The 24,771-nt window shown below is 47.8% G+C and overlaps 1 protein-coding gene across 1 annotated transcript; it reads left to right on the top strand.

Annotated features, from left to right (window-relative positions):
* The first annotated feature begins 2,961 nt into the window (after window positions 1-2,961).
* On the top strand, window positions 2,962-23,129 carry COPZ1 (COPI coat complex subunit zeta 1). Its single transcript, XM_082666652.1, has 9 exons — window positions 2,962-3,010; window positions 14,161-14,229; window positions 15,520-15,601; window positions 16,229-16,320; window positions 17,536-17,591; window positions 19,112-19,189; window positions 19,336-19,387; window positions 20,851-20,889; window positions 21,704-23,129. The coding sequence occupies exons 1-9, from the start codon at window positions 2,993-2,995 to the stop codon at window positions 21,749-21,751; spliced, it is 534 nt and encodes a 177-aa protein (XP_082522778.1). The 5' UTR covers window positions 2,962-2,992; the 3' UTR covers window positions 21,752-23,129.
* Window positions 23,130-24,771: the final 1,642 nt, after the last annotated feature.

Raw genomic sequence — 24,771 nt, forward strand, 5'->3', positions numbered from 1 at the left:
CCTGCCGATGCAGGGGACACGGGTTCATGCCCCGGTCCGGGAAGATCCCACATGCCGCGGAGCGGCTGGGCCCGTGAGCCATGGCCGCTGAGCCTGCGTGTCTGGAGCCTGTGCTCCGCAACGGGAGAGGCCACAACAGTGAGAGGCCCGCGCACAGCAAAAAAAAAAAAAAAAAAAAAAAAAAAAAAAAAAAAGAATTATGCTTTCCTGAAACTACACCAGGTTATTTGCTCCTTCTAAATATGGGTCTCATCCATTACACTTTGACTTTTCCTAATTTCACTTGTGGTACACAATCTTTTGGGGGCATTTTCCTACTGTTACTATTTTGCGTTCACTGCAAACTGAAGAAGTGCAATGACTTCCTAGTCGGTCTTACTGCCTTTCATTTCTCCTCCAATCTTTCCTGCACACAGAGTTGTCAAATTAATCATCTTGAAATCTGTTCCATACAACCTGCAAAATAGGAGAAAATACTTGCAACTCATATATCTGATAAGGGTCTAGTGTCCAGTATATAAAGAACTCTTAGAGCTCACCAACAAAAAGAAAAACAATCCAATTAAAAAATGGGTAAATGTCTTGAATAGATATTTCTCTAAAGGTTATCCAAATGGCCAACAAGCACATGAAAATATGCTCAAATCATTAGTCATTAGGAAAATGCAAATCAAAACCACAATGAAACACCACTTCATGGACTTCCCTGGCAGTCCAGAGGTTAAGATTTCCAGCTTCCATTTCAGGGAACGTGGGTTAGATCCCTGGTGGGGGGAACTAAGATCCTTCAAGCCTCACGGTGCTGGCTTCCCCCGCCCCCTAATAAATGGCCATAAAAAAAAGTGAGGGCGGGCTTCCCTGGTGGCGCAGTGGTTGAGAGTCCGCCTGCTGATCCAGGAGACACGGGTTCGTGCCCCGGTCTGGGAAGATCCCACATGCCGCGGAGCGGCTGGGCCCGTGAGCCATGGCCGCTGAGCACGCGCGTACAGAGCCTGTGCTCTGCAATGGGAGAGGCCACAACAGTGAGAGGCCCACGTACTGCAAAAAAAAAAAAAACACACAAAAAACAACTCTGGTCTGAGCCTCCCCATTTTCCAAAAGTGGCAGCTGTAGTCCAGAGAGGGTACAAGGACTTTATTAAGGCAAAGTCACAACAAGAACTAATGTCTCCTATCCAGCCGGTTGTCTTCCCTCCACAGCACATTTACTCAAGAGGCTCGAGAGCTAAGAATCAGCCATCTTCTGGAACAATGTCTGACTGTTAAAATTTGTCAGTTACTCCACAAAGAAAGAGGAGCCAACCCCCTCCCCCAAACCAACCACATCACATATTTTTCCTCCTCGTGGTCCCTATAGAACATCTGGCACTGGTATAGGGTACTTCAGGTAGGACTGGGATACAGGGAGCCTGTATCACAGGTCAGAGGAGTGGATTGTGGGTTAGAGCATGGTTTTAGAACCAGACCTCCTATGCCCAAATGTATAGCTGTCAATTAATAGTTGTATGGCCTAAGTAAATTATTTAACTGCTCTGAGCTCCACTTTTCTCATTTGTAAAATGGGAGTAATAACCATCTACTTCATAAGTTTTTTAAAAAATATATTAAATAATGTATTCAAAGATTTAGCATGTGCCTGGTACATAGTAAGTGGTCAATAAATGTTAGTATTATCATTAAACTGCCAAGCCAAGGACTATCTTGTGATTCCAGGCACAATGCTAAGTGTTTGAAGGACTCCTCATGGGAATAGATAAAGGATATACCCTTGCTGGTTCCAGATTTGGGGCTTGTCACCTGGGACTTTACCAGAAAATCATATATCTTCCTTCATAGCATATGTTAGCTCTGTAGTTTGTTTTGTATTGTTCTATACTTTTCTCTTAGGCACTCTGACTCTGCTCTGAAATTATTAGTAAGACTCCTGGGTTTGGATGCTCTTCTTGGAGAGTTCCTAAAGACATAATTTTTAGAGATGGAAGAAAAAAAACCCCACAAAAACCTTTGGGGGACAATATAACGCAATAGAAGGTGTCACTGACCTAAGGGGGGGGTCAGGGGCCAAGGAACTGAGGGGTGGGGGAAAGCTAAACTTCATCAAAATTCTTCCCTGTTGTGAAATCTCTGCATTCAGTAAACTTCTCTTTTCTCATTTTGCAACGGTTTGTCCCTACTGGAAAACCGCAGGCCTTGTTCCCTATACCCTTCCTTATCCTGGACTCTTTATCCCTTTGTCCTTCCTACTCTCCCCTCTCTAGTCTCCAAAGCTCTAACATCCCGTTTCACGTCCGGCCAAAGAAAATCTGCTTTTAGAAACTCCCTGGGTCAAGCAAAGTCTAGGACTCCACCTCAGGAAGATTGTTACTGTTAGCAATCAACCTCTAGAGGCCTTGGTTTATCTAAATAACACGCTGGGCATCTTGTGCCTTTACTCTATGGCTGTGCAGACTTTCTGCGAGTATGCTGAAGGGATCTGAGCGAGTCTGAAGGAAGAGCTAGCAGTGTTTCCCAAAGCAACCGTGGACATCAGGGACCTAATGGAGGCTCTGGAATGCGGATTAAGGTAGGATTCCGTCGAGAGCTGCCTGTGTTAAGGGCTAAAGAGACACAGCGCTCCCTAAAGGGAGTGCGAATTAAAGTTGCTAAATCCGGCCGACGATATCATGTGCCCTCAGCCCGGCCAATTGAAAATTGATAATCGCTTCCTCTGTTCCCCATGGAAACAACCCCGCCCCACTGACCCTCCCGCCCCATTTATTAGTGAGGTTTTGTTGTTTTATTGAGTGTTTAAACTGACAATCAAATACCTGCGCCTTCTGGCTGGACACCTTGCTTCCGCTAAGTAAGCTAGTACACTGATTGGTTAATACAGTAATAGCTGACACCTGGGAGCCCAATAACCCTCATTGTGGGCGGGATCTAATGAGGACTTAGGGCCAATCAGCGGCGGCGTTGTCTCTGCGGCTCCACGTCGGCACCAGCTGCGGGGCAAGATGGAGGCGCTGATTTTGGTAGGAGCTGGAGGGGCGGCCGAGATGCTGCGATGTCCAGAGGGGCCGGGAGTCGGGGTTCAGCCTGAGTGGGAGGGGGTAGAAAGGGGAGTTCCGGGTAATCCTCGGGGTCCGACCGTTCTGCCGGTTCCTGGAATAAGCGTGTGGCCTAGTGCAGGAGCTAAAGCCTCGGTTTAGAGTAGGAAGCTCTGCCGTGGAGAGGGCAGAGTCAGTGGAAAGTTGAAGGGAGCACATGGAGTCCTTAGGACACATAGTATCATGAGCGTACTGGATTGGGGTCCTTCAGATTCCCTCTGATTATGATCATTGTGGATGATATCCTGATTTGAGTTTCCCCAAAACTCCAAACTCGCCTCAGATTGTCAGAATAGAGTGCAGGTGTTTGTCATCACATGCTCCTCCTGGTAGTTGTCACAGTGTGCCTCTCCGTTGATAATTCCCTGTCATATTCCTTCAAAAAACACGATTTTCTTCTTCGGCTTCCTACTATGTAGATTTGGCATCATGAGGAATCAGTGTTCCATCAGAGTTCTGGAATACCTGATAGAGTCAGCATGGAGTGTGGAATATTTTTGCTTATTCTCGACTCCTTATTCTGTTCTCCTTTCTCTCTTCATTTAAACTTTGGGAATTCTTATTGTAGGATCTGGGATGCCCACTATTCCTCTAGTTATATAAGAATTTTGGTGGCTAAAGGGCGCCTTTTCGCTCCCCTGTCCATGTGATCCTTTTCTCTTGTTCAAAAAAATAAAATACTATTACCCTTTCTTTAGAACTGAACCAGAGCGTTTCTCTCAAAAATGCGCCCCCCCTTTTTCAATTTGGGGATTTTAACATATATATATGTGGGAGTAGGAGTTTTGCTCCCAGCTCCTTCCTTTTTTTTTTTTTTTTGCTCCCTCCTTAATTGAGTTGAACTCTAGGCCTTTTTTTTTTCCTTCAGCTCTTCACATGTACACACCCAGATCCTCATCAGGTAAAAGAGAATAACAGGTTTCAATTCCCCTCTTTCAAAATGGCAAAGATAGGGATAATTCCTTCCCATCATATGGGTTGGTTAAGTCTAGGTAGAAAGCTTTAAAATCTTATTAAAGACATTTTCTGTACCAAGCGGTTAACCAGTATTCTTTTTTTTTTTGCACATGAATATTTATAGCAGCTTTATCACAATAGCTAAACAGTGGAAACAACTCAAATGTCCATCTCCTTCTGAATGGATAAACAAAATGTGGCATATCCATACAATGGAATACAATTTGGCAATAAAAAGAAATAAAGCTCTGATACACGCTGTGATATGGATAACCTTGAAAACATATGCTAAGTGAAAGAAGCCAGTTACAAAAGACCACATAGTATATGATTTCATTTATATCAAATGTCTAGAATAGGCAAATGTGTAGAGCCAGAAAACAGATTAGTAATTGCCTAGTGCTAATGGGAGGAGAAGAGTGATGGGGAGTGATTGCTAGTGGGTATGGGGTTTCCTTGGGGTGATAAAAATGTTCTAAACTTAGATTATGGTGAGAGTTGCATAACTTTATGAATATACTAAATACAGTTGAATTGTACATTTTAAATGAGTAAATGGTATGTGAATTATAGCTTTAATTTTTGAATTTAATTTGATTAATTTTTTTATACAGCAGGTGCTTATTAGTTATCTATTTCATACATATTAGTGTATATATGTCAATCCCAGTCTCCCAATTCATCCCACCACCCCCCACACCCCCCTCCCCCACCATTAACCAGTATTCTTAACCAGTTAACAGACTGGGATAAATTCTAGGGAATTAGTTTCTTTGGAAGTTTAAGAAATTTTTAGACTGCCCCCTAGATCTGTTTAGAAGGGAGCCTGCCTAGAGGTAAAGGAGTGAGGGCGATATTACTTGAGGAGCCCTTTTAACAAGGGATTTGTGTGTAGTGCTGAACTGAGGGAGTTACATGTGAAAGTCTCTCACATTTTCTCTTACCTCAATTTTTGTCTCTGCTTCCTCAGCGAAGTCTGTTTCAACCTGCTTCTTCCTTATATCCATTTTAATCTATACCTAAGATGCTGCATTTACAGATCCTTGCTGACCTGGTCAGGTACCTCTGAAGTTTGCTCTAGAAACCTTACTGATTCTTTGTCATGAGGAACCTGTTCGATGGGGTAAGGGGAAACGAAGGTTTAGGGCAAAGGACTTCCTGAAGGAAGCACAATCAAGACTAGGATTAGTTTTCGACTCCTAAGCCTCCCAGACCAAGTGTCTCTCTGATGTTATCTCATCATGGGCTTTCCACGTCTTCAGTATGCCAAATTGTACTTTCAGCTATCAGTTATATAAAGCTTTTGTTGGGGACAAAGTACCAATAGGTATCATTTCTTGTGCTGGTCACCAGAGTTCTTAGGATATTAAATTAGTATTTTCCTTCCTCTGTGTCAGCCCTTCCCAACGTGTGTGTGTGTGTGTGTGTGTGTGTGTGTGTGTGTGTGTGTGTGTGTGTGTGTGTGTGTGTGTATGTATGTGTGTGTGTGTGTGTGCTGTTTACTATTTTCAATATATTTTGGGCCCCCAATAAGAATTTATGTACCTTTCTCACCATTCCAGCCCTTCTCAACTAGAGTTCCTGGGGAGAATTAAGCCCTAATGCCCTAAGGCATCATTGTAAGTAATGGATCAGCTTCTCTGTTTACACAGTGACACTAGTTTTGTACTATCCTTGGGAGAAGTGACAAAATAGTATTTAAATAATTTTCAGTATTCAGTGGTTCAGATGAGGAACCGTGGTTGAGAATCAGGTGGTATTTCCTAAATTTTTATTTCTCTTCTCACTACCCTCACCTACTGGCCCACGAAATTTCGCTCCATCTGGCTCACAATCACCCTTCCTTACTGTTCCTTTTTATCTCATCTGCTCTGTGTACTCAGCGGCATCCCCTAATTCCTAGGTCACCATCTTTGTTATGAAAAGTATAACGAATTCCCTGGATTTTACCTTAGCTCTCCGCTGAGCTAAAGAGTTTACTGTGCCTGGATAGTATTTAACAAAACACTCCTTAGAGTGGGCAGATACCTTCTAAAGTTCCTTTAGGCTTCCTCCTCTCACATTTCTGTTTCCTGGTTTGGCTGGCCCTCTGGGGAAACCTGATCAAAGCATATTCTTGTCTCCTCACCTCTACAAGACCCATAGCCACAGGATGTTTAGAAGAAGGGAAGAGTAAGCTAGAGGGGGGCAAGAAGAACCATCATTTGAAATTTGATCTGATTATGGGAATTTCTAAATGCCAATAGGTTCCGTTCATTTAGGTACTTTACAGTGGGTGGCGTTTCTTTCTTGAATTAGGTAATCCAGCCCTACCTTTCAAGCAGATTTGTCTGATCTTTCTCGGGTCTCTTTTCATCTCCTTCCATTCCCAGTGCTTGATAATAATGCCCCCAGCCCGCATCTTTGGACTCAGCTTCCTCCTTTCCTGCTGTCTTCTGCTGGTACTCTCTTAGTTGTGAATAGAGAGGGATCTCTGCAGGTCACCATTCGCCATTAATAACCTATGGAATCTTAAAGATAATGACTTATCCCCTTCCTCCTTCCCCTCTTTACCCTTTTTTTCCTCAAAACTGAATTACTCTAGCAGTCTAGATCCTTACATCTTTCCTCATAGGTTTCATTTTTCCTAATCCTCTCTGGATTCACTTTCTGAGTGCTTTTCCAGTGCTTTTTGGACTAGACTTCTTAATTTTATTCTTACTCTCCCCTTAATAAATTTCTATCCTAAAACAATAACCAGATCCTGAATTCTAAGCCTCATTCAAAAATCAGGGCATCCAGAGTGCACGAGAGCATGTGTATGTGTGGAGGAAGAAACTGCAGAATACATCAGTGACTCTTAAAGGTTCATATGGCTCTGTGGCCTTTGCTTCCTGAATCATCTTAATGGGGCTTTTGTTAAATTCTTTTGGCACTAACAGTAAAGGTACTTGGCCTAAATGCCCCCTCCCCCTGCTCTGGGCAAAGGTATCAATTACATTAAGCCCCCAAAGCACTCCCATCTCGTTCCTGGCAGTCCCCTGTGCCCCTCTCCCAGCTGCGTCCTTGCCGGTGCCTGGCCCGTCCATTTCGTTAGGAGAAGCAATCTTCTCGTTCCTGCACTGTGGAGATATATTTCTCAGCTAGGGCGCGAGCAGTGCCAGCACTGCCCCCGGTGAGGTCCCTGGCAACCATAAAAATTTTTATTGTGATTATGTTGGTGTCGGGGTGTCCATCTGGGTTATTGCACACCTAGTTTAATTGATTGAAGTTTAATTTATTGACACTTCAAATTAAATGATCAGAATAAACTGTGCTGTTACTCTGGCCGGCTTGTTTTAATGGTTGATTGCTGGAAGCAGACCTCGGCTTGAACTAAAACCCCTAAAGAGCAATTGACGCTGCTTCTAACTCTCCCCATGTCCTGCCCTCCAAGAAGACCTCGTTATAGATTTCCGACGTATTTATATGTATTTTTTCCCTCTCCTTCACAGTGGTGGGAAAGAGTTGGTCCCCGGCAAGGTATAAATTATATCAGAGGTCTGGGGGAGCTGTCACACAGTCAAAAGAGGAGGAGGGGGCCTCCATGTGAAGAAAGCCAGACCCTTGAGAAGCCAGGTCTTCCCTGGGAGGCAGAGGATGAATGCAATTATCCAGATATTTGAGGGAGCCTAGTGGCAGATTTAGGGTCTTTTTCAGCTAGATACTTGCTACTGTTTTGTTTTTTTTTTTTTTGCATTACGCGGGCCTCTCACCGCTGTGGCCTCTCCCGTTGCGGAGCACAGGCTCTGGACACGCAGGCTCAGCGGCCATGGCTCACGGGCCCAGCCGCTCCGCGGCATGTGGGATCCTCCCGGACCGAGGCATGAACCCGTGTCCCCTGCATTGGCAGGCGGACTCTCAACCACTGTGCCACCAGGGAAGCCCTACTGTTTTTTACTTTAGTCCATCACTGTGACTTGGTTAGAGTCAGGTTACTGACAAGAAAACCGGTTATGGAAAGGGGAGCTAGAGAAGCAAATAAAGGATGGAATGGGTAAAGAATTAGTGCCTACCTACCCACTTCTGCTAGAGTAATTAGGAAGATGGAAGGCAGAGTGCCCATGGGCATCTGATGAAGCTGGATGAGGAGGTTGGGTCCATGCACATTATAAGAGATCCGTACTGGCAAGGGCCCTCTCACATTCTGCCTCAGCTGATTCTGCACAGAATAGGCTTTTCCTCAGATCAGATTATTAGAGGAGTTCTCCTGTCCTTAGATTCCCTGGCCTGTGTCACCTCTTCCGGTGTTTGACTACCCTCACCTCTTCAGGAAGTCTTTCCTGTTGTGTAACCTAAGTCTTACATGCTGCAGATGAAGCCTACATCTCCTGTTTTGGCTTTTTAATATTCCCACTATTAAGGCAGATATCCCCATCCACAGCCAGTTGGCCTGGACAGCCCTGTCCACCAATTTTCTCCAACTCCTTTTCTACTATTTGTGTAGTTTTTAGAGGGAGGCTGAAACTAGGGGAGAGGAGAGCAGTTCTGTCTCGGGGGTTGGTTTGGGGGAGCAAGTAGACTGAAAGATGAACACAGAGGCTGTCAATTCAGTCTTTCAGAGACTACCTTTTTGTTTTCAGAAGCAGATGGAGGGTGGGGTGGGGAGTAAATTATGATACCGATCATGAGCAAGGACTCATCAGAAATAGATCTAGCCCCATTTGATTTTTCCCTTTGCTGCATGATATTTAAATGAGAGCTCTTGGATTATCAAACTGGGCAGGCAGGAAGTTCTAATGTTGCTCTCAGGCCTCAGGTGTGGAGTACTGTGATTTCTGCTTGTTCAGTTCATGTCTTCCCAGCAGTGCTCCTCGCTTTGTCCCCTCATTTCTGTAATTCTCTCATTTCCAGAATAGTTGAAGAATTAGGGACTGTGTGACCCCCTGGGCAAAAAATTCTCTAGCAGACAAGCTTTTGGAATTTTAAGAAAGGACCTGAGACTTTGCATTCCTGAAGAGCTTGGGGCCTGGTTATCTTTGTCCTGCCTGTCCCACGGCTGCGAAATTTAATACTGAAAGCTGGAGGGGTGTGGTGCTGACCTTAGCTCCCCCTGCTGGCTGTGTTAGTTTTCTCAATCATTTATTAATTTATGAAGGCCACACACATACTTCTTGAAGTCATTATTTGGTGCCTGGCAGAGGACAGGGGGTGATTTACAAAAGTATCACTCATTTCCCCCTTTTTTCCTCCCCTCCCTGCACTGTGTTTTTGTCTTCAGAGAGAATCTCATTTAATTCTAAACCTAGGTCTATGAACTCCTTGAAATCATAAAAATTTGTGAATGTGTATTTTTTCTGGTAACAAGGTCCATAGATTTCGTCAGCTTATCAAAGGGGGTCTGCTGTAACTCAGAAAAGTTATTAACTGATCTAGCTCAGGCCTCTCATTTCACTGATGAGAAAGCTGAGTCCCAGAGAAAGGTGGAACTTGAGTTAATGGCTGATGCAGACTATAACAAAGGAGTTTAGAGACATTTTTTCCTGTAGTGGCAGACTTCTGGTGACCGTGCTTTCATGGTTTGTATCTGTGTCAGATAGGAAGATTCTTTCTAGGTGGCTCTTTCTGCCAACAGTTCTTCCTTCCTAAGACTTGTGTTCAGTTTCCTCTTAACCAATATTTGGTCTCAGGTCAGATGGGTAATGTTCTGTGGTACCTGTGGCTCCTCTTCTTTCCTGAGCTGTGCTGCCTGAATCTCAGCAAACCCCTGGGTAGTATGTGAAAACTGTCCTTCTGTGGCAAAACCTTTGCCTAATTCTTCTTTTCTTTTCATCTGAAGTCCCCAGGCTTGTGGCTGGCAAATTGGAGCCCTCAATCCCAGAGGAGCTTTTCATTTTAAAGAAATTGGCACGGAATCAGGGAGCAAAATACCTGCTTAGCCATGTGGGGCTGGGAGTGGTGTCTAGAAATTTCTCTTGGTTTTGGTTTTGTCTTGGTTTTACTTTGTAAATCGGGTTGAGGGAAGAGCATCTTGTTTCTAGTTGATGGAGACCCATTGCCAAGCCAGGGTACTACTTTTTGGCATGGCCATAAAGATTTCTTTACAAGTGGGGAATGAACTTTCTAGGAATCTCAACCAGATTCTTACTTGTGTCCTTTCAGCTTTGTGGATAGCATCCTCTAAATCCACAAAGACTTCTTGGCTCCCTCCCTCCTCCTCCTCCATCCCCCACAAAGGATCAAATAAAATAATTAATCATAGGCCTCAAATATCCTGTCTACCTGCTCCAAACACTACCCTAGTCCTCTTCTGGTGGCGTATCATGATCTTACCCCAGAGTGTCCTCTTACTATATACATTGTGGATAGACTTAATTCAGTGCTTCTTCAGGGCCCATCTCTCCTAGATTGACTTACAAGACACACAAATAGAGAGCTTTTCTCCAGAGTTGCCTTTTTAATGTTTTTGCTAATGACTATAATCCTGAGGAAGCTGCAGGTCATCCGAAGGCCCACAGGGGGCAGCACGAGGAATGACTCTTCCCTTCTAGTCCTCTGTGTGCTGGGGTAGGGGATGCTGGGAGATGTTGATGTTTTTCACCAGGCTTCAGAAGCCCGTGATTGAGATAAGACTTGTTTGCAGCAGGCTCGTTGCTCATTCGGTGTTGTTTCAGCTCTCCTGAGGAGTCCAGTCTAGTTTTCTTGATAATAAAAATGGACATGAAAATCTATCCGAGCCACCCACCGTCCCAAACACCAGTCTGCCTGCACATCATTTCCAGGCACCATTAGCATTTGAGGTGAAGTTCTGTTATACACTCAGGCTGTGGCTCTCTGAAAGTCAGTGCATCACAGAACTTTGTCTCGAAAGCTTTCTAGCAGCTACCCATTTGGGAATGGGAGGGAAGAATAGACCTTTTAAATCCTTTGAACATGGTCCTAAGCTTGTAGTGTCTTTCTCAATAATCAGCGTTTAATGTGTTACAAGGTCAAGCCTAGTCCATTGTCCAGGAAGCCCATTTCTCAAGAGCTGGGAGTTATTTATAAACTTGCCCTTTGTGAAAAACTTAAAATGAAATTACATTATCAGTAATGGCTTCTGGGCCCTTTAAACTGGCTGGTTATGATATGAGAGGAACTCCAGGCCCTCCCCACTCCTGAGAGGTAAAGGTCCCAGGCTGAAGTGGAACCAGCTGCAGTCAGGAGGTGGCAGGAGAAGTAAAGGAGAAGCTGCCAGTTCTGGCTGTAGCAGAGTGGAGAATTAAAGCAGCATTTAAGCTCTTGCCTAAGTTCTCAGCTGTATTTAGTGTGGTCATTTCTTTGTAAGTTTGAAATGACCAGCCTTTTCTCTAGTGCCATCTTACCCTTTTCATACTTACGGTCCCTTCTGGTCTTCTCGTTGCCTGCCTTTGCCTGTATTTTATCCTTCCCAGGAAGATCCAGGTTTCTATTTTGGGGGTTTCCTTGATTGCGTCTTCTAGGAAGCCAGTGAAAAGAGCCAGGAGCAGGACCTAGGAATCTGTCTCTCTCTTTGCTGGCTGTTTTAGGCACTCTCTCACCCTGTTGGCCACAGAGGACTGTCTGACTGTCCTAGTTGGCTGGTGGCCATAAGGTTTTTTTTTTTTTTTTTTTTTAAATTTTTTGGCTGTGTTGGGTCTTCATTGCTGTGCGCGGGCTTTCTCTAGTTGCAGTGAGCAGGGGCTACTCTTCGTTGCAGTACGCGTGCTTCTCATTGCGGTGGCTTCTCTTGTTGCAGAGCATGGGCTCTGGGCGCACGGGCTTCAGCAGTTGTGGCACACGGGCTCAGTAGTTGTGGCTCACGGGCTCTGGAGCACAGGCTCAGTAGTTGTGGCGCACAGGCTTAGTTGCTCCGTGGCATGTGGGATCTTCCTGGACCAGGGCTCGAACCCATGTCCCCTGCATTGGCAGGTGGATTCTTAACCACTGCACCACCAGGGAAGTCCTGCCGTAAGGGTTTTTCTTTGCTTTGGGATCCCATCCTTTCTAGAGATGCCAGACTTTGTGGCTGCAGGCACGAGTTACCTGCGCCACATCAATGCCCGGCTTCAACCATTGGGAAGCTCTCTAAGGTTGCTGTGAATGCGGATAGCGAAACAGAGCCAAAGATTTCCAGGGAAAATGTTGTGGGAAAAATGATTTCTTCTAAATTTCCTTCCTTATGGACTGCTTTTCCTCTGTTAAGAAAATTCATTCCCATGACTGTCTCCCTGTTGGTGAATCGAGGATCCAAGTTGCTATAGAACTGAGCTTGCTTTATGGGAAGATCTTTCTGTGGGGAATTAGGAGTAAGGAAAGCTGCTTTATCTGTGACTTTTTAGATGAGACTCTAGAGGACGTCCTTCTGCTAGACAGAGTCCCTTAGTTTGAGAGAGTGTTCCCTAGAGTAATATGTGTAGCATGGGCAGCTTTAAGGAATGTCTGTCAGAGGAGGATGACTTGGTAGTAATATCACCCAAAATGGCCACACCAAAAAATCTACCTGTACGTGGATGTCTAATTATAAGAGAATCCCCTAGATGCTTACTGCATCAATAAATTTCTACTTTACTCTCAAACTTCATTTATTCTCATAATCATTCAATAAATATTGAGAGTTTAGTATATGTCAGGCATTGTTCTGGACACTTGTAATAAATCAGTGAAAGAAACAAAAATTTCTGTCCTCAAGAATCCAAGTGGGGAAAGCTTACCTTCTTTATCACCCTGTTCTCAAAAGACTGGGTTCCCTTTACTCTCATTCTTAACTCCTTGAGCTAAGGTTGGTTCTTTGCATGGAACCATAAACCTCCTGGAGCCTTATGGGATAGTTTACCTTTGTAGAGGCTGCAGATCCTTGGCAGTGAATCTTTCCTGATCACCTTTGGGTCTTCGTTAAACATACGCTCGGAGAATATGTTTGGCCCTGTGAAGGCTGTGGGTTTCCTAAGTAGGGCCAGGAAACGGAGGTAGCAAAGCAACACTCTTGTCTCAAAGCACGGGAGAAGGATATCCACGGTAAGTAACGCTGATGAGAAAGTCAAGGAATGTGAGCCTGCAGACACCTTCCGTACACATCCCACGGGCTCCCTTCCCTTCCTCTTCTTCCTTTCCTGTTAGCTAGTTCCCTGGAAGTTGCCGGAGTGAAGGAGCTTTTGCAAAGTGATATGCTTTGAGTTTTAGTGTAACTGTTAAGGCTGAGACTCTGATTTCTTTTTCTTTTCTTTTTCTTTTTTTTGTGGCTATGCCACACAGCATGCAGAGTCTTAGTTCCCCGACCAAGGATCAAACCCGTGCCCCCTGCAGTGGAGGCACGGAGTCTTAACCACTGGACCGCCAGGGAAGCCCCTGATTTCTTTATGGAGCCAGTTTCCTCAAAGGTTGCTTTTTGGTTGTGAAAGAACACTCCACCCCTGCTCCTTGTCTCCAGGCTCCAGAGTGTTTCTTAGACGGAGCCTCTTCTTACTGCTTCTTAACTACCACAAATTCAGATTGCTTTTTGTCTTGGCAAGTTACGTGGTGGTCGTCAGGGTATAGTAGAGGAGTTGAGCTCCTAGGGGAAGTCTTGGAAGATGGATGTCTCTCTGGGCTGCATTCAGAACTGGTGTGTCTGTGTGTGAGTGTGTGCGTGCACGCGTGCTTGTTTCCATCTGCTCAGTGTGTGGGTGGTTTAGGTAGGGAAGGCTTTCTTTATACCTCTGCATTGCTACTGCATCGGGACTGCAGGAACTTCCAAGTACACTAGGGCAGTCAATGCTATTTTCAAAAAGCCTCGTGCAGTGCCTATTAATTAATCTGGTTACATTCCACATTCCATACCCACCTGTGCCTGGGAGACCAGGGAGGGAGAGTAATTTGGAAAATAACTGTAGCATAATATTTGGAAATAACAAATATTAAGCCCTCTGTGAGTCTGGCTCATAGAAATTGTTTCTCTGGTGCTGCTTTGGGTCCTTTGTTGAAATGTCTCCTCCCTCAATTCAGTTCATTTACCACTTGGTCATTCTCAGTGGGAAATGTCAAACGCTAACCAGGTTGGGATAGGGGACCTACAGAGGCACCTCTGTATCCCCTTGCAGCCCCAGTGGGGCCAGGGGAAGGTATCTGGTTTGCTAATGGTGGCAAGAGCCTTCAGGACTGAAGGTATGTTCATATCTCTTCAGGAACCCTCCCTGTATACTGTCAAAGCCATCCTGATTCTGGACAATGACGGAGATCGACTTTTTGCCAAGGTGAGATTCCCTTTCAGATTAGTTTAGGAGCAAAGACAGACTTTTTCTGAGCTTTGGATCTTGGGACTGGCCCTATTAACTCATATTCACCCACACATAATTTTGAGAATTCTTCCATCTACCTCTGACTACTCCAGATAAAACCTAAACTGCTCCTGTCTCTTAGTTGCCCTGCTTCCCTACTTGCCATCCTTAGACTTTGTCATCAACATCAGAACAGAAAAAAACTTTGGAACCTTGGTTTCTGAACAAAGCAGTGTCTAGATGTGAGAAGCAGCCTGCCCATGCCCATCACTCCTGTCCCTTTCTCTTCTACCTCATCATCCTGCCTGGGTTTTTCCAGGGAATTCTCTTGCAGCTCCAGGGTTCCAGTCCTAGGTCTCCAGTCACCACCAAGCTTGTTACCTGCTGAGTTCCCCAGTGGGATGTTCCTAACTTTGGATCTATTGAAAGAGAGGAGAAAGGACACCCGTCTCCTCTCCCTCCGTATTCTCCCCCTCCTGGAGAAATTTTTTCTGTCCCTGGTGGATTAACTCCGGGCGAGCATAGCATAAATCAATCAGCAGGTAGAGATTAGTTCAGAATTCACCAGCTGTTCCTCCCTGTAATTGGATGTAACTATGCAGGACACCTTTTGAAACAGTTATCCAGTTACTAAATGCCAGGCCTGTTATAGGTCTTCAGCTGACTGCAGCGGATTAGCCCCTAAAGAGCAGAGCGATTTAGCAGCCTGCATCTCCACCCCCTTGCCAGGGAGAGCTTGCGAGTGGGCTCCACAGTGTGTTAGCTTGCCTCCCACTTCTTCCAGTTTACTGGAAAGGAAGCTAAGATACAGGAGATCAGAGAGCACAGGCAGGGCTTGCCCTTCTTTAGAGGAGGTTTTTGCAGCCCTTCCCCATTCCTCAGCTCCGCACAATGAGGGCCTGGTGCCTTTTGTGTTCTCTAGCAGTGCTCCCTGACCTGGGGTGACGCCTGGGAATGGCCTCAGGGTTGCTGCCCTAGAATGTAGATGGGGCAGAGCCTCATCACAGGGCTTCCAGGCCTCTTGCCCTTACGGTCTGAGAACGGTGAGGCGGGGTGGCTTGTAGCATGGTCCTTAAAAACCTTGTTTTGTATCCGATTACTTGCGGCCCATTCCCTGCCTCTGTAGTTCTCCCTTCTTCGTGTCAGTATTTCTCCCTCACCCCACGCCTTGAAGGAGAGAAATCCAAGATCCAGGGCAAAACAGTCGCTAGTCATTCTGGGCTCCCAGCTCTAATGACCCAACCCATGTCCTTTCCCTCTGACCAGTACTATGACGACACCTACCCCAGTGTCAAGGAGCAAAAGGCCTTTGAGAAGAACATTTTCAACAAGACCCACCGGACTGACAGTAGGTCGTCTTCCTTTCACTACTCCCTGCAGTGGGAGAGCCACAGCGGGAAGGGGGCGGCGGCGGGCGGCGGAGGAAGGGCGAAATGACTCTGCCTCTTCCTTCTCTTTCTTCCTCCTCCCCTCATGTAATAAACTCTTCAGCAATGTAATGGGGAGGTGAGCGTACCCCACGCGGGAATACCGCGCTAGAAGGCTGGCTGTTAGCTCCCTGTCTAGCCCCCGGATTTATGGGCCTCACTTGACAAGTTTAACTGCAGCTCTGCTTGTTGTACCGCGTCCATTAGGGCAGGGAAATGGAAGTCTGTAAAGGTGACCGCTCTGCATTTCCACCTCCGAAGGATTGACTAGTATCCTGTCTCGTACACAACGAGGGAAATAAGGCTACTGGTGGCTGGGGGGCAGGAGCAGTTAGAGGAGAAGATACTTAGACTCCCCCAAGTGTACACTTGCCGCCCTCTGCTACCACCCAAAAAGAAAAAGCAGGTCCGCTTCAGTCTTTGGGGGTCATTAAGACCTGCCTCACCTCAGCCCCACACAGCTGGATACCTGGAGTTCATGGTAACTCCCTCTTTCCTACTTCTTTGCCTCAGGCCACCCACCGTTTCCACCTTTGTCCCCCCCACAGGTGAAATTGCCCTCTTGGAAGGCCTGACAGTGGTATACAAAAGCAGCATCGATCTCTATTTCTATGTGATCGGCAGCTCCTATGAAAATGAGGTGAGAATCCCCACCCCTCTTTGCTGTCTCTGCTCTCCCTTCCTGAACCTCCGGCAGGACCTCCTGACTGGTTCTGGGCCCTAGGACTGCCGCGTCCCTGTGTCCCTCTGGCGTCGACTGGCTAACGCAGTTGTCGGAGATCCCTGTCAGCCTCACAGACACGGCTGAGCACCTGAATCAACCTAGAGTGGAAGCTTTCCCAGATTCCTGTGTCCATGTAGGACACACCGTCTGTGTTTTGATCCATACTATCTATGTTTTGATCCGTACTAACGTATAATGTCAATGGCCTTCCCCGGATGGTGTTTTTGAGATGGATTTCTGAGGTGTGGTCAGGGTTCAGGGGATGCTTGCTCCTGCTGTGAAGGGTCCACACCTGACTGAGTTTGGGTCAGTTAGGCAACATTGTGGGTCACGTCAAAGCCATACGTTCTGAGTGGCTCTCTGAAGACTGTGGGTGTAGTCCTAACCTGCTTCCTAAACTCAGGAAAAGCTATTTACCTCAGGTCACAACTTCTAGGAGAGCAGATAGGTAAAAATAAGCCCCTACTTAATTTGAGGCAAAAGTCAAAGTTGGAGAGAACCAACTTTTCCTGAGTTCTTATTGCTGTAAGTGCTTTGTAGAATACATTGTTATTTAACCTTACAGCACTTCTATGAGTTTTGGGCATTAGTGCCCCTGTTTTATAGGTGAGGAAACTAAACCTTGAGGAACCATATGAAATTACTTACATTTGACCACTGTTGGACTACAAAAGTGGCAGTTTCATGTGGTTCAAACTGACAACTTTCCCAGGGTCACACATCTAGAAATGGCTCGGCTGGGATTTAAGCCCAGATCTGCCTGACTCCAAAGTCCATTCTCTTTTGACAGCAGTCTGACCTCAGCTATTGCTTGGTTAATGATTTTTCTACCGAAGACATAGGGTAACACACATACGGTTGGTAAAGACATGAAGAAGACTGCGACAGGAAAGTTCTGTTTGAACAGTCTGGTCAAAGAGAGACCTAAAATTATGGAGTCCTGAAGCAGAATTTATTTCTGTGGGAAGCCACGGGTCGTCTTCCTGTGTTACTCTCACTTCCACCTTATGCTGTTGGTCGTTTGTGGAGGCCTGTGTCTTTTGATGCTTAATGAGTTAGAGGGCTTTGTTTTCAGGTAGCAGCTTTCAGGGCCTTAAACCTTATCCTCCTGCTTCTTCTGTCTCCAAACAGCTGATGCTCATGGCTGTTCTGAATTGCCTCTTCGACTCACTGAGCCAGATGCTGAGGTGAGCAGGCCATTCTTGACATCTGTTTGCGAGAGACAGTCACTGTTCTTCAGGTCCAGGGATTTGTGGGGGATGAGCAGAGGCTCTGGGGAGTTGATTTACCTTGAGAAGTCGGGCTTATTATTTCAGAGTAATTTGCACTGATGGGGAGGACTGGATGGGAGAGTGTGTTACTCCTGTGGAATAGTTCTCCTGAGAAAAGGGACTGGGAGGGAGCAGAATCTTTGCCTCTGTGTCTACTCTCGCATCCCCCAGTGGCTCTGTCAGAGTTCCAAGCATGCTCAAGGTGCCTTCCCGGGCTTCATTCTTTACATTCGAGGTAGAGAAAGGGCAAGCATTGGGAAATGTCCCAGATGCAACACCAGCACCCTGGGAACAGAGGCAGCACTCACAGTTTTTCACGTCTGGCCCTTAGTTTTTCCTTCTAGAGAGCAGGAAGAATGTGCCTTTTACCGTCTCCTCCCCATCCACCTCCCCTCCAGCCCTCTGTTCCCCATGCAGGTGGGCAATAGAAGAGAGACGAGATACTTTTCCTGAAAACATCCAGGGCTCCCAAGTGAACCCAGTACAGACAGCCATCCGGACAGAGCAGAACAGCAGGCACTCTCAGCCCCACAGAATCAGCAGGGTGAATGGCTCAGATTTCCTCAGGAAGGGGATGATTTATTTCTTAGCCAGGTGATGGAATAGACTTCATTTCGGTGATCTAGTGAAAGAGTCAAACTGACGGATGTGACTGGCCATATGCACCAACCACCAGATCTGAGGCTGGTGGAGGCCGGGCCCTGGCAGTTCCCAGCCCCCTAGCTGGGCTTCTTTTCAAGGCCTGAGCAGAGCTGGGGGAGCTGGTGGTAGGAGCAGAGAGAAGCTTGGAAGGCTTATCAGAGCTTGAGTGCAAACAGAGTTTGCACTCAGCCCCTCCTCACCTCCCGCCACCTCCAGATTGAGTTTTAGCTCTGTGTGTTCCCTCTTTTCCACCCACTGATGTCAGTGTTCATGAGCAATGTTGTGAGCAGCATCCTGGCAGGTAGGAAAGAAACAATAGCTCTGGAAATCAGCCCTTGAATAGTCAGAAGTTGACTGTATGTATATTTTGAATCTCTTTCCTGGCATCCCTGATCATTACTCAGCAAATAAGAGTAGGAAGGGGGGCCTTCCCTGGGGGCGCAGTGGTTGAGAGTCCGCCTGCCGTTGCAGGGGACACGGGTTCACGCCCCGGTCCGGGAAGATCCCACATGCCGCGGAGCGGCTGGGCCCGTGAGCCGTGGCCGTTGAGCCTGCGTGTCCGGAGCCTGTGCTCCGCAACGGGAGAGGCCACAAGAGTGAGAGGCCCGCATACCGCAAAAAAAAAAAAAAAGAGTAGGAAGGGAGTTAGAATGGGTTAGTCAGAAAGTGCTTATTTACTTCTTTGTGTGGTTCGTGGAGACACATATGGGTCTAGTTTAGGCTCCCCAGCTCAGACAATGTCCTAGGATCCCTTTCACACTCAGGCTGGGTTTTCTCTTCTCTCGGGGACTCAGGAAAAACGTAGAAAAGCGAGCTCTGCTGGAGAACATGGAGGGGCTCTTCCTGGCTGTGGATGAAATCGTAGATGGAGGGTGAGTGCTCTGACCTCCCTGGATCTGGGATGAGGGGTGAGGCCACTGCCCCTGTCCGAAGGCAAGTGGGCCGAGTGACCAGTTTCCCCACACTAAGTTGGTTCTTCAGGACAGAGTGAACAATGGTCTCTTCTTTGTCTTTTCAGGGTGATCCTGGAGAGCGATCCCCAGCAAGTGGTACACCGGGTGGCGTTAAGGGTAAGCAGGACTGTCTCCCCCCTACATCCCCCATCTACTCACCCTCCAGGGCCAGACCTGCTAAATGATCTAAGGGTTGGGGCTTGTAGAATACATACTTGTGGAATACTGTCTCCTTCCCTTTCAAATTCTCATTGTCTCAAAGAAGGGAAGCAGGAGGAATATATTTCTGCCCCTCACCTGGTACCTAGCATCTCATACAGTCTGCACAGAGTGGACATTTAATACTTACTTATTAAATCAAAGATGAAATAAAGGGAACTTCAATACTGATGGTTCTGAAACGATAAAGGAATTTGAGGTTGGCTTCTTCTTCCTGTGGGGATGAATCCCAATTACCTGAGGCAGAGGAATGTCTTCCTTGTCTTTTAAAGTCTTTTAGGACTGAGAAAAGTACCTCTCCGTCAGGAAGTACTTATTTGCCAGAACCTCTGTCCTCTTTGGTGCTAGTGGTAGCAGAAAGAGGCCACTGAGTTAACCAGAGAAAGCTCCGAGTCAGCTGGGTGCAGAGAGAGCCTGCCAGCAAATTGTAGGGGTGCAGAGATGCCTGAGCAAAGCCAGTCTCTCCATTCACAGAATGTCTCGGCTCTGACCTCCACAGAGTGAAGGCTGACAGTGCTGGGTAATGGGAAATCTTCTCCCTTAACTGCCGTGGGCTCCATTTGCATAGTTTAATCTTCTCCTCTAACATATGTCTCTATGTGGCAAGAGAGAAGGTCCCCCCCCACCCCACCCCCCACCGCCTTCACCAACTCCCTCCTTCCCCTTCTCAGGCTGCTGTTGCAGCAGTTTATTTCTTCAAATTAACATGCTGTCGTTACCATCAGGCCTTGCGGGATCCATTAAACTACCCTGGGCTCCCCCTTATCCTCTCCCTAGTGATATTGATATTCGGGGAAGGTCTTCTCTGACTAGGGAATCTGGTCTCCCATCCCCAAGTTGAGGATCAGACAACCTGCTGATTACCTGGAATGGAATAAATCTTTTAAGAAGTCCTCCTGCCTTAAAACAGAAGATGGATGAAATGACCCTTTTTTGCTCAACAGTCCCTCTGGCCAAGTAAAACTGTGGCTGTACTAACTAGTCCCTAGGAGGGACTGAGAAGGTTAGGGCATGTGCCCTTTGCTTCAGTTTAAAGGACCACCTCTGGGCTTCCCTGGTGGTACAGTGGTTGAGAGTCCGCCTGCTGATGCAGGGGACACGGGTTCGTGTCCCGGTCCGGGAAGATCCCGCATGCCACGGAGCGGCTGGGCCCGTGAGCCATGGCCGCTGAGCCTGCGCGTCTGGAGCCTGTGCTCTGCAATGGGAGAGGCCACAACAGTGAGAGGCCTGCGTACCGCAAAAAATACATAAATAAATAAAATGACATTAAAGGACCACCTCTTCCTTCTCCATTGTCCCACCTCAGTCAGGTCTTACTCCAGCTTTCTTCCACGCTGAATGCTTGTCTCTCTGTGCCGTAGGGAGAAGATGTCCCCCTTACGGAGCAGACCGTGTCTCAGGTATGACTTTCTTCCTTTGTCCTCTCCAGATGGACTGGGTCACTAAAGAGGCTAGTGTAGTATTCCACGCCAACCCACCAAGCCTGAATTCAGGAGACTAGAGACTGAAGACATATCTTCTTGGGCTCCCTCCTAGTCCGGAAAACTGGGGCTCATATAGCCCACCGCTCCCTACCCCACTCCAACTCCTATCCGTTTCCTATGAGCAGTAGGCTGTCAGCCTTGCTCTGTACCCTTCAAACCCTCCCTGCCTGATGCCTCATTCAGTGATTTATTCCCCAGCAGAGGCTTGCCTTAAGCAGACGATCTGTGTGCGTGCACACACACACACTCTCTGTCTTTCTCTTATTATTCAAATGAGGGCTAAGCTGGAAGTGCACATTCTAGAATATGCAGGTTTTGCAGATCGATCTTGCTACTTTGCAGAGATTGTCTACCTGATGCGGAGTGGGGCGAGGGAGGGATTCTGTTTTCTACCCACTTGGAATTCTTACCAAGAGGTCCATCTGGATGTGGTAAAAGTCTCCCCCTACCACCCCACTTCAGCATATGTCCGGTAACCCCCAGTTTTTTTTCTTTCCTCCCAGGTATACCTCTTCTCTCTTCATCCCCCCAGTGGACTTGAATTTTTTTGGAATTTCCCAAACTGATAGTCCTCTAGGGCCTTAGAGAGCTTCTTCCCATCCCTCTACCCTTGGGGATTTTCTATTTGCCAGTCTTCTAAGGACAGGGAAGGCAAGTGAGGGGAAGGAGAGCCCCGTCCCCCCACCCCCACCCCCCAGCAAGCTCCTCAATGCCACCCTTGTCCCTGCAGGTGCTGCAGTCAGCCAAAGAACAGATCAAGTGGTCACTCCTTCGGTGAAGACCCCACTGTTCCTGGCTCCTCACCCCCTCAAAAAATCCACATGTCTGCTGTGACTTCTCATCCAGCCCCCCAACTGATGCTCTCAGGGTCATCTCGGGGATAACAGGGATCCTTAAATCTCCATCCTGTCTGTGGTTGCCCCCTCGCAAACCCGTATACGCTTCCCGTTCCTTCTCACTCCTTTTTGCAGTCCTGGGAGTAAAGCTCTCAGCAGATTTGGACACAGGGCAGCGGGAGCACCCTCTTCCTTGCTCGACTGGATTATACTCCCATGCTCTCCTATCCCCCATATTTTCTCCTCCGCTTCTGTGCCCTTTGCTGCAGCTACACTTCAGATCAAAGCAGGAGAAAGAATGTGCTGAGTGTTTTCCTCCCTTTGCTTTTACCCGGCCTTCATCCCAACAGTCCATATGTCCAGCAAGGGGAGAGAGAGAGAATTCTTTTCTATAGAAGGAGTGCGGGTGGGGAGAGGCAGATGAAGTCTCAGCCACAGCCCCGCTTGCTGGACTCGGTATTTTCTCCCATTCCTTCTTACTGCCCAGGCCCCCAGCCTTGGAAAAAAGATTGGGAACAGCTCATAGTCAGGGGACAGAGTGGAAGGAGCAGTGATTAAATTTTATTGGACAGGGCTTATAAAATTCTGTATTTCAGACACAGCTGCATTTTTTACCCTGATCCTGGCTTATAGCTTCAAAACTGCTATGGTCTGTGAGTGTTCGGTGTGGGAGTGTCTGTCTCTGTTTGATACCTTAACTTTCCACCTTCACTACCCGTGCGAGCTCTGCCTGGCTTGCCCTGTCTGTGCTCTGGAGCAAAGCCAGTCCGTGATCTAAAACTCCATTCCAGTCTTGGGAAGAAGAGTTTCTGCTCAGAACTGGGGACAGGGTGGAATTTATGACTTGGGCCTCTGGGCTCTCGCAGTCCCCTTCTCTCTCCCACATGCACCTCACTCCTCTGCCTTGGGTCTGCGTTCTCTGCTGCTTAACCCTGTCCACTCTCTGCCTCAGCCTTACATCCAGGCAGTAGGTCTGGGCGCCTCCCTTCCCTAGGTCGCTGAGAGAGGTGCCTTTCTTCAGAAGACCTTTGGGATTTGGCTTTCCCCAGGAAGACAGAGGATGGGACACCCACTGTTGGGTCATCTCTCCCCTTGACCCAAAACTTCCCACAAAAATGTCTCAGGAAACCTTCCTGAGACTTAGCGTCCTGCCCGCACCCACCAACTGCCGGTTCTCCAAGGGGGCGGGTAACTGGGCGGGTAACTGGGCATCCTGGACCTGGAGGGGCATTTTTGTGGAAGAGATGTGCGGAGTCAGCATGATAGCCACCTTCATATACTACTCTGCGCAGAGAGGAATAAAACATTTCTTTTTCCAAACTGCCTTTGTGTGATGTTTCCATTCCTCTTCCTCTCTTCTCGGCAGCTGCTCCTATTCCTCTAAACAGCCCCCCCCCCACGCCCGCTCCCCCTCTTGTAATATTCCTTCCCTCCCACCTCAGAGAATCCCCAGCATTCTGCCCCCCCGCCCCCCATCCCTAATTTACGGGGCTCTTTGCCTCCTTGGCATCTCCCGGGCCACTCGCCTGGAAATCGGCGCCAGGGGTGGGGTAGGGATGGTATTTTCTCAGTGGGAGTCCCAGGGAACTGAGTGCTACCCCACCACCCCCGAAGCCAGCTGCCTGCGCCCGCCTCAGCCATTAGTAACCTGGAGACGCGCACCTGCGTGGGGGCCGCCTGCAGCCCCGGCGCCCTCCCTGCACCTCCCTCTCCCGCTCCGAAATGGCGCTGAGCGGGTTATTTATCGGAGCCAGTGGTGCTCCAGAAGGTCAGGACAGTGGTGTAAATAACCTCTCCTCGCCATTTCCCCGTCCTTCCAGAGCCTGCTCCCCTCCCCCTCCTCCACCTTTCTTCGCACAAATGAATGTGGCTGGGCTGGCGCGGAGCCTGGCCCTGCATCTTAATGGGGCGGTGAGCTCACAAGATGGATTTAGCTGGGGGTTTTATGGTTGCCGCGGCGACAGGAGAATGCTTTGGTTTTCTTTACCCCTTCCCCTGCAGGATTTGAAGCAGAGGGGGAGCGTGGGGAGCCCTTCTCTGCACTGCAGTCTGAAGGGTCTCTGTCACCTCTACTGCTTGTGAGGTAGGCCTGTTAATTCTGGGGTTAGGCAAGAGGGACTGCATTAGGACCTTAGATAGGAAAGGATGAGGGAAGAAAGGCAACCAGAGGGGGAAGGCTCTCCAGCGTCAAGGCATGAAACCTACAGTTGTCCAGTCTCGCCTGCTGTTTGAGAACCTAGCAATTCAGTTCAGCAACTGTGGGGCAACTGGGCCCAGGGTCACCCTCAGCAGATAGAAAAAGAAAAATGCTTGGGTATAGCACCCTGCAGTGCTGCATTGAGAGTTAGGGTACAGGGGGCTGGATGAGGGCTAGGGATTTTTGTCTTTGCCTCCCTGAGGTGGGGGGAAAGCAGTGTTCAGTAATTAAGGTCGCTGTCCTAACCTTCCTACTCATCACCCAGCATTGGCCCTGCTGGGGGGTGGGCCGTGTCAGTTTGAGAGGTGAGGGCTGCTGATCAGTGACGGGTGTGGAGAATGGTGTTCTATCCAGTTCTCAGACTTGGAATTCTCTGAGCTTGTTTCCCCAGCCTGGCCTGGTTTGAACTTTTCCTGCCTTCTCCGTTTCCCACTAGGAATGGAACTCTAGTTCCCCGGCCTACCCAGTCCTCTGGCCAACAATTTCCTTTCAGGACTGTGAGCAAAACCATTCCCAGCCCTGACTGAAGCAGAGACTGGGGAGTAGGGTCGGACTGTCTCCCTCCTTTGGTCTCTTTCTGTCTGATTCTGGGCCTCTGTCTCTGTTTGTGAGCCTTTCCCTCTTCCCCAGGGGATCCTGGGAACTCCTCCTCCCCCATCCCTGTCCCTCCCCTTTGGCTGGGAAAGTGACTACAGCCTGAATAGTGCCAGACACCTGCCTGCCAGATGTGGCGATTTCCCATTCTTCTCTCCCTCCTCCCCAAAC

This window comes from Grampus griseus (assembly GCF_964374135.1).
Source record: "Grampus griseus genome assembly, chromosome: 11".
Lineage (NCBI taxonomy): Eukaryota > Metazoa > Chordata > Mammalia > Artiodactyla > Delphinidae > Grampus > Grampus griseus.

Coding starts and splice junctions, on each gene's coding strand:
- COPZ1 (XM_082666652.1), top strand. Junction 14,230..15,519: donor GAGATCGACTTTTTGCCAAG/GTGAGATTCCCT, acceptor CCCTCTGACCAG/TACTATGACGACACCTACCC. Junction 19,190..19,335: donor GATGAAATCGTAGATGGAGG/GTGAGTGCTCTG, acceptor TTGTCTTTTCAG/GGTGATCCTGGAGAGCGATC.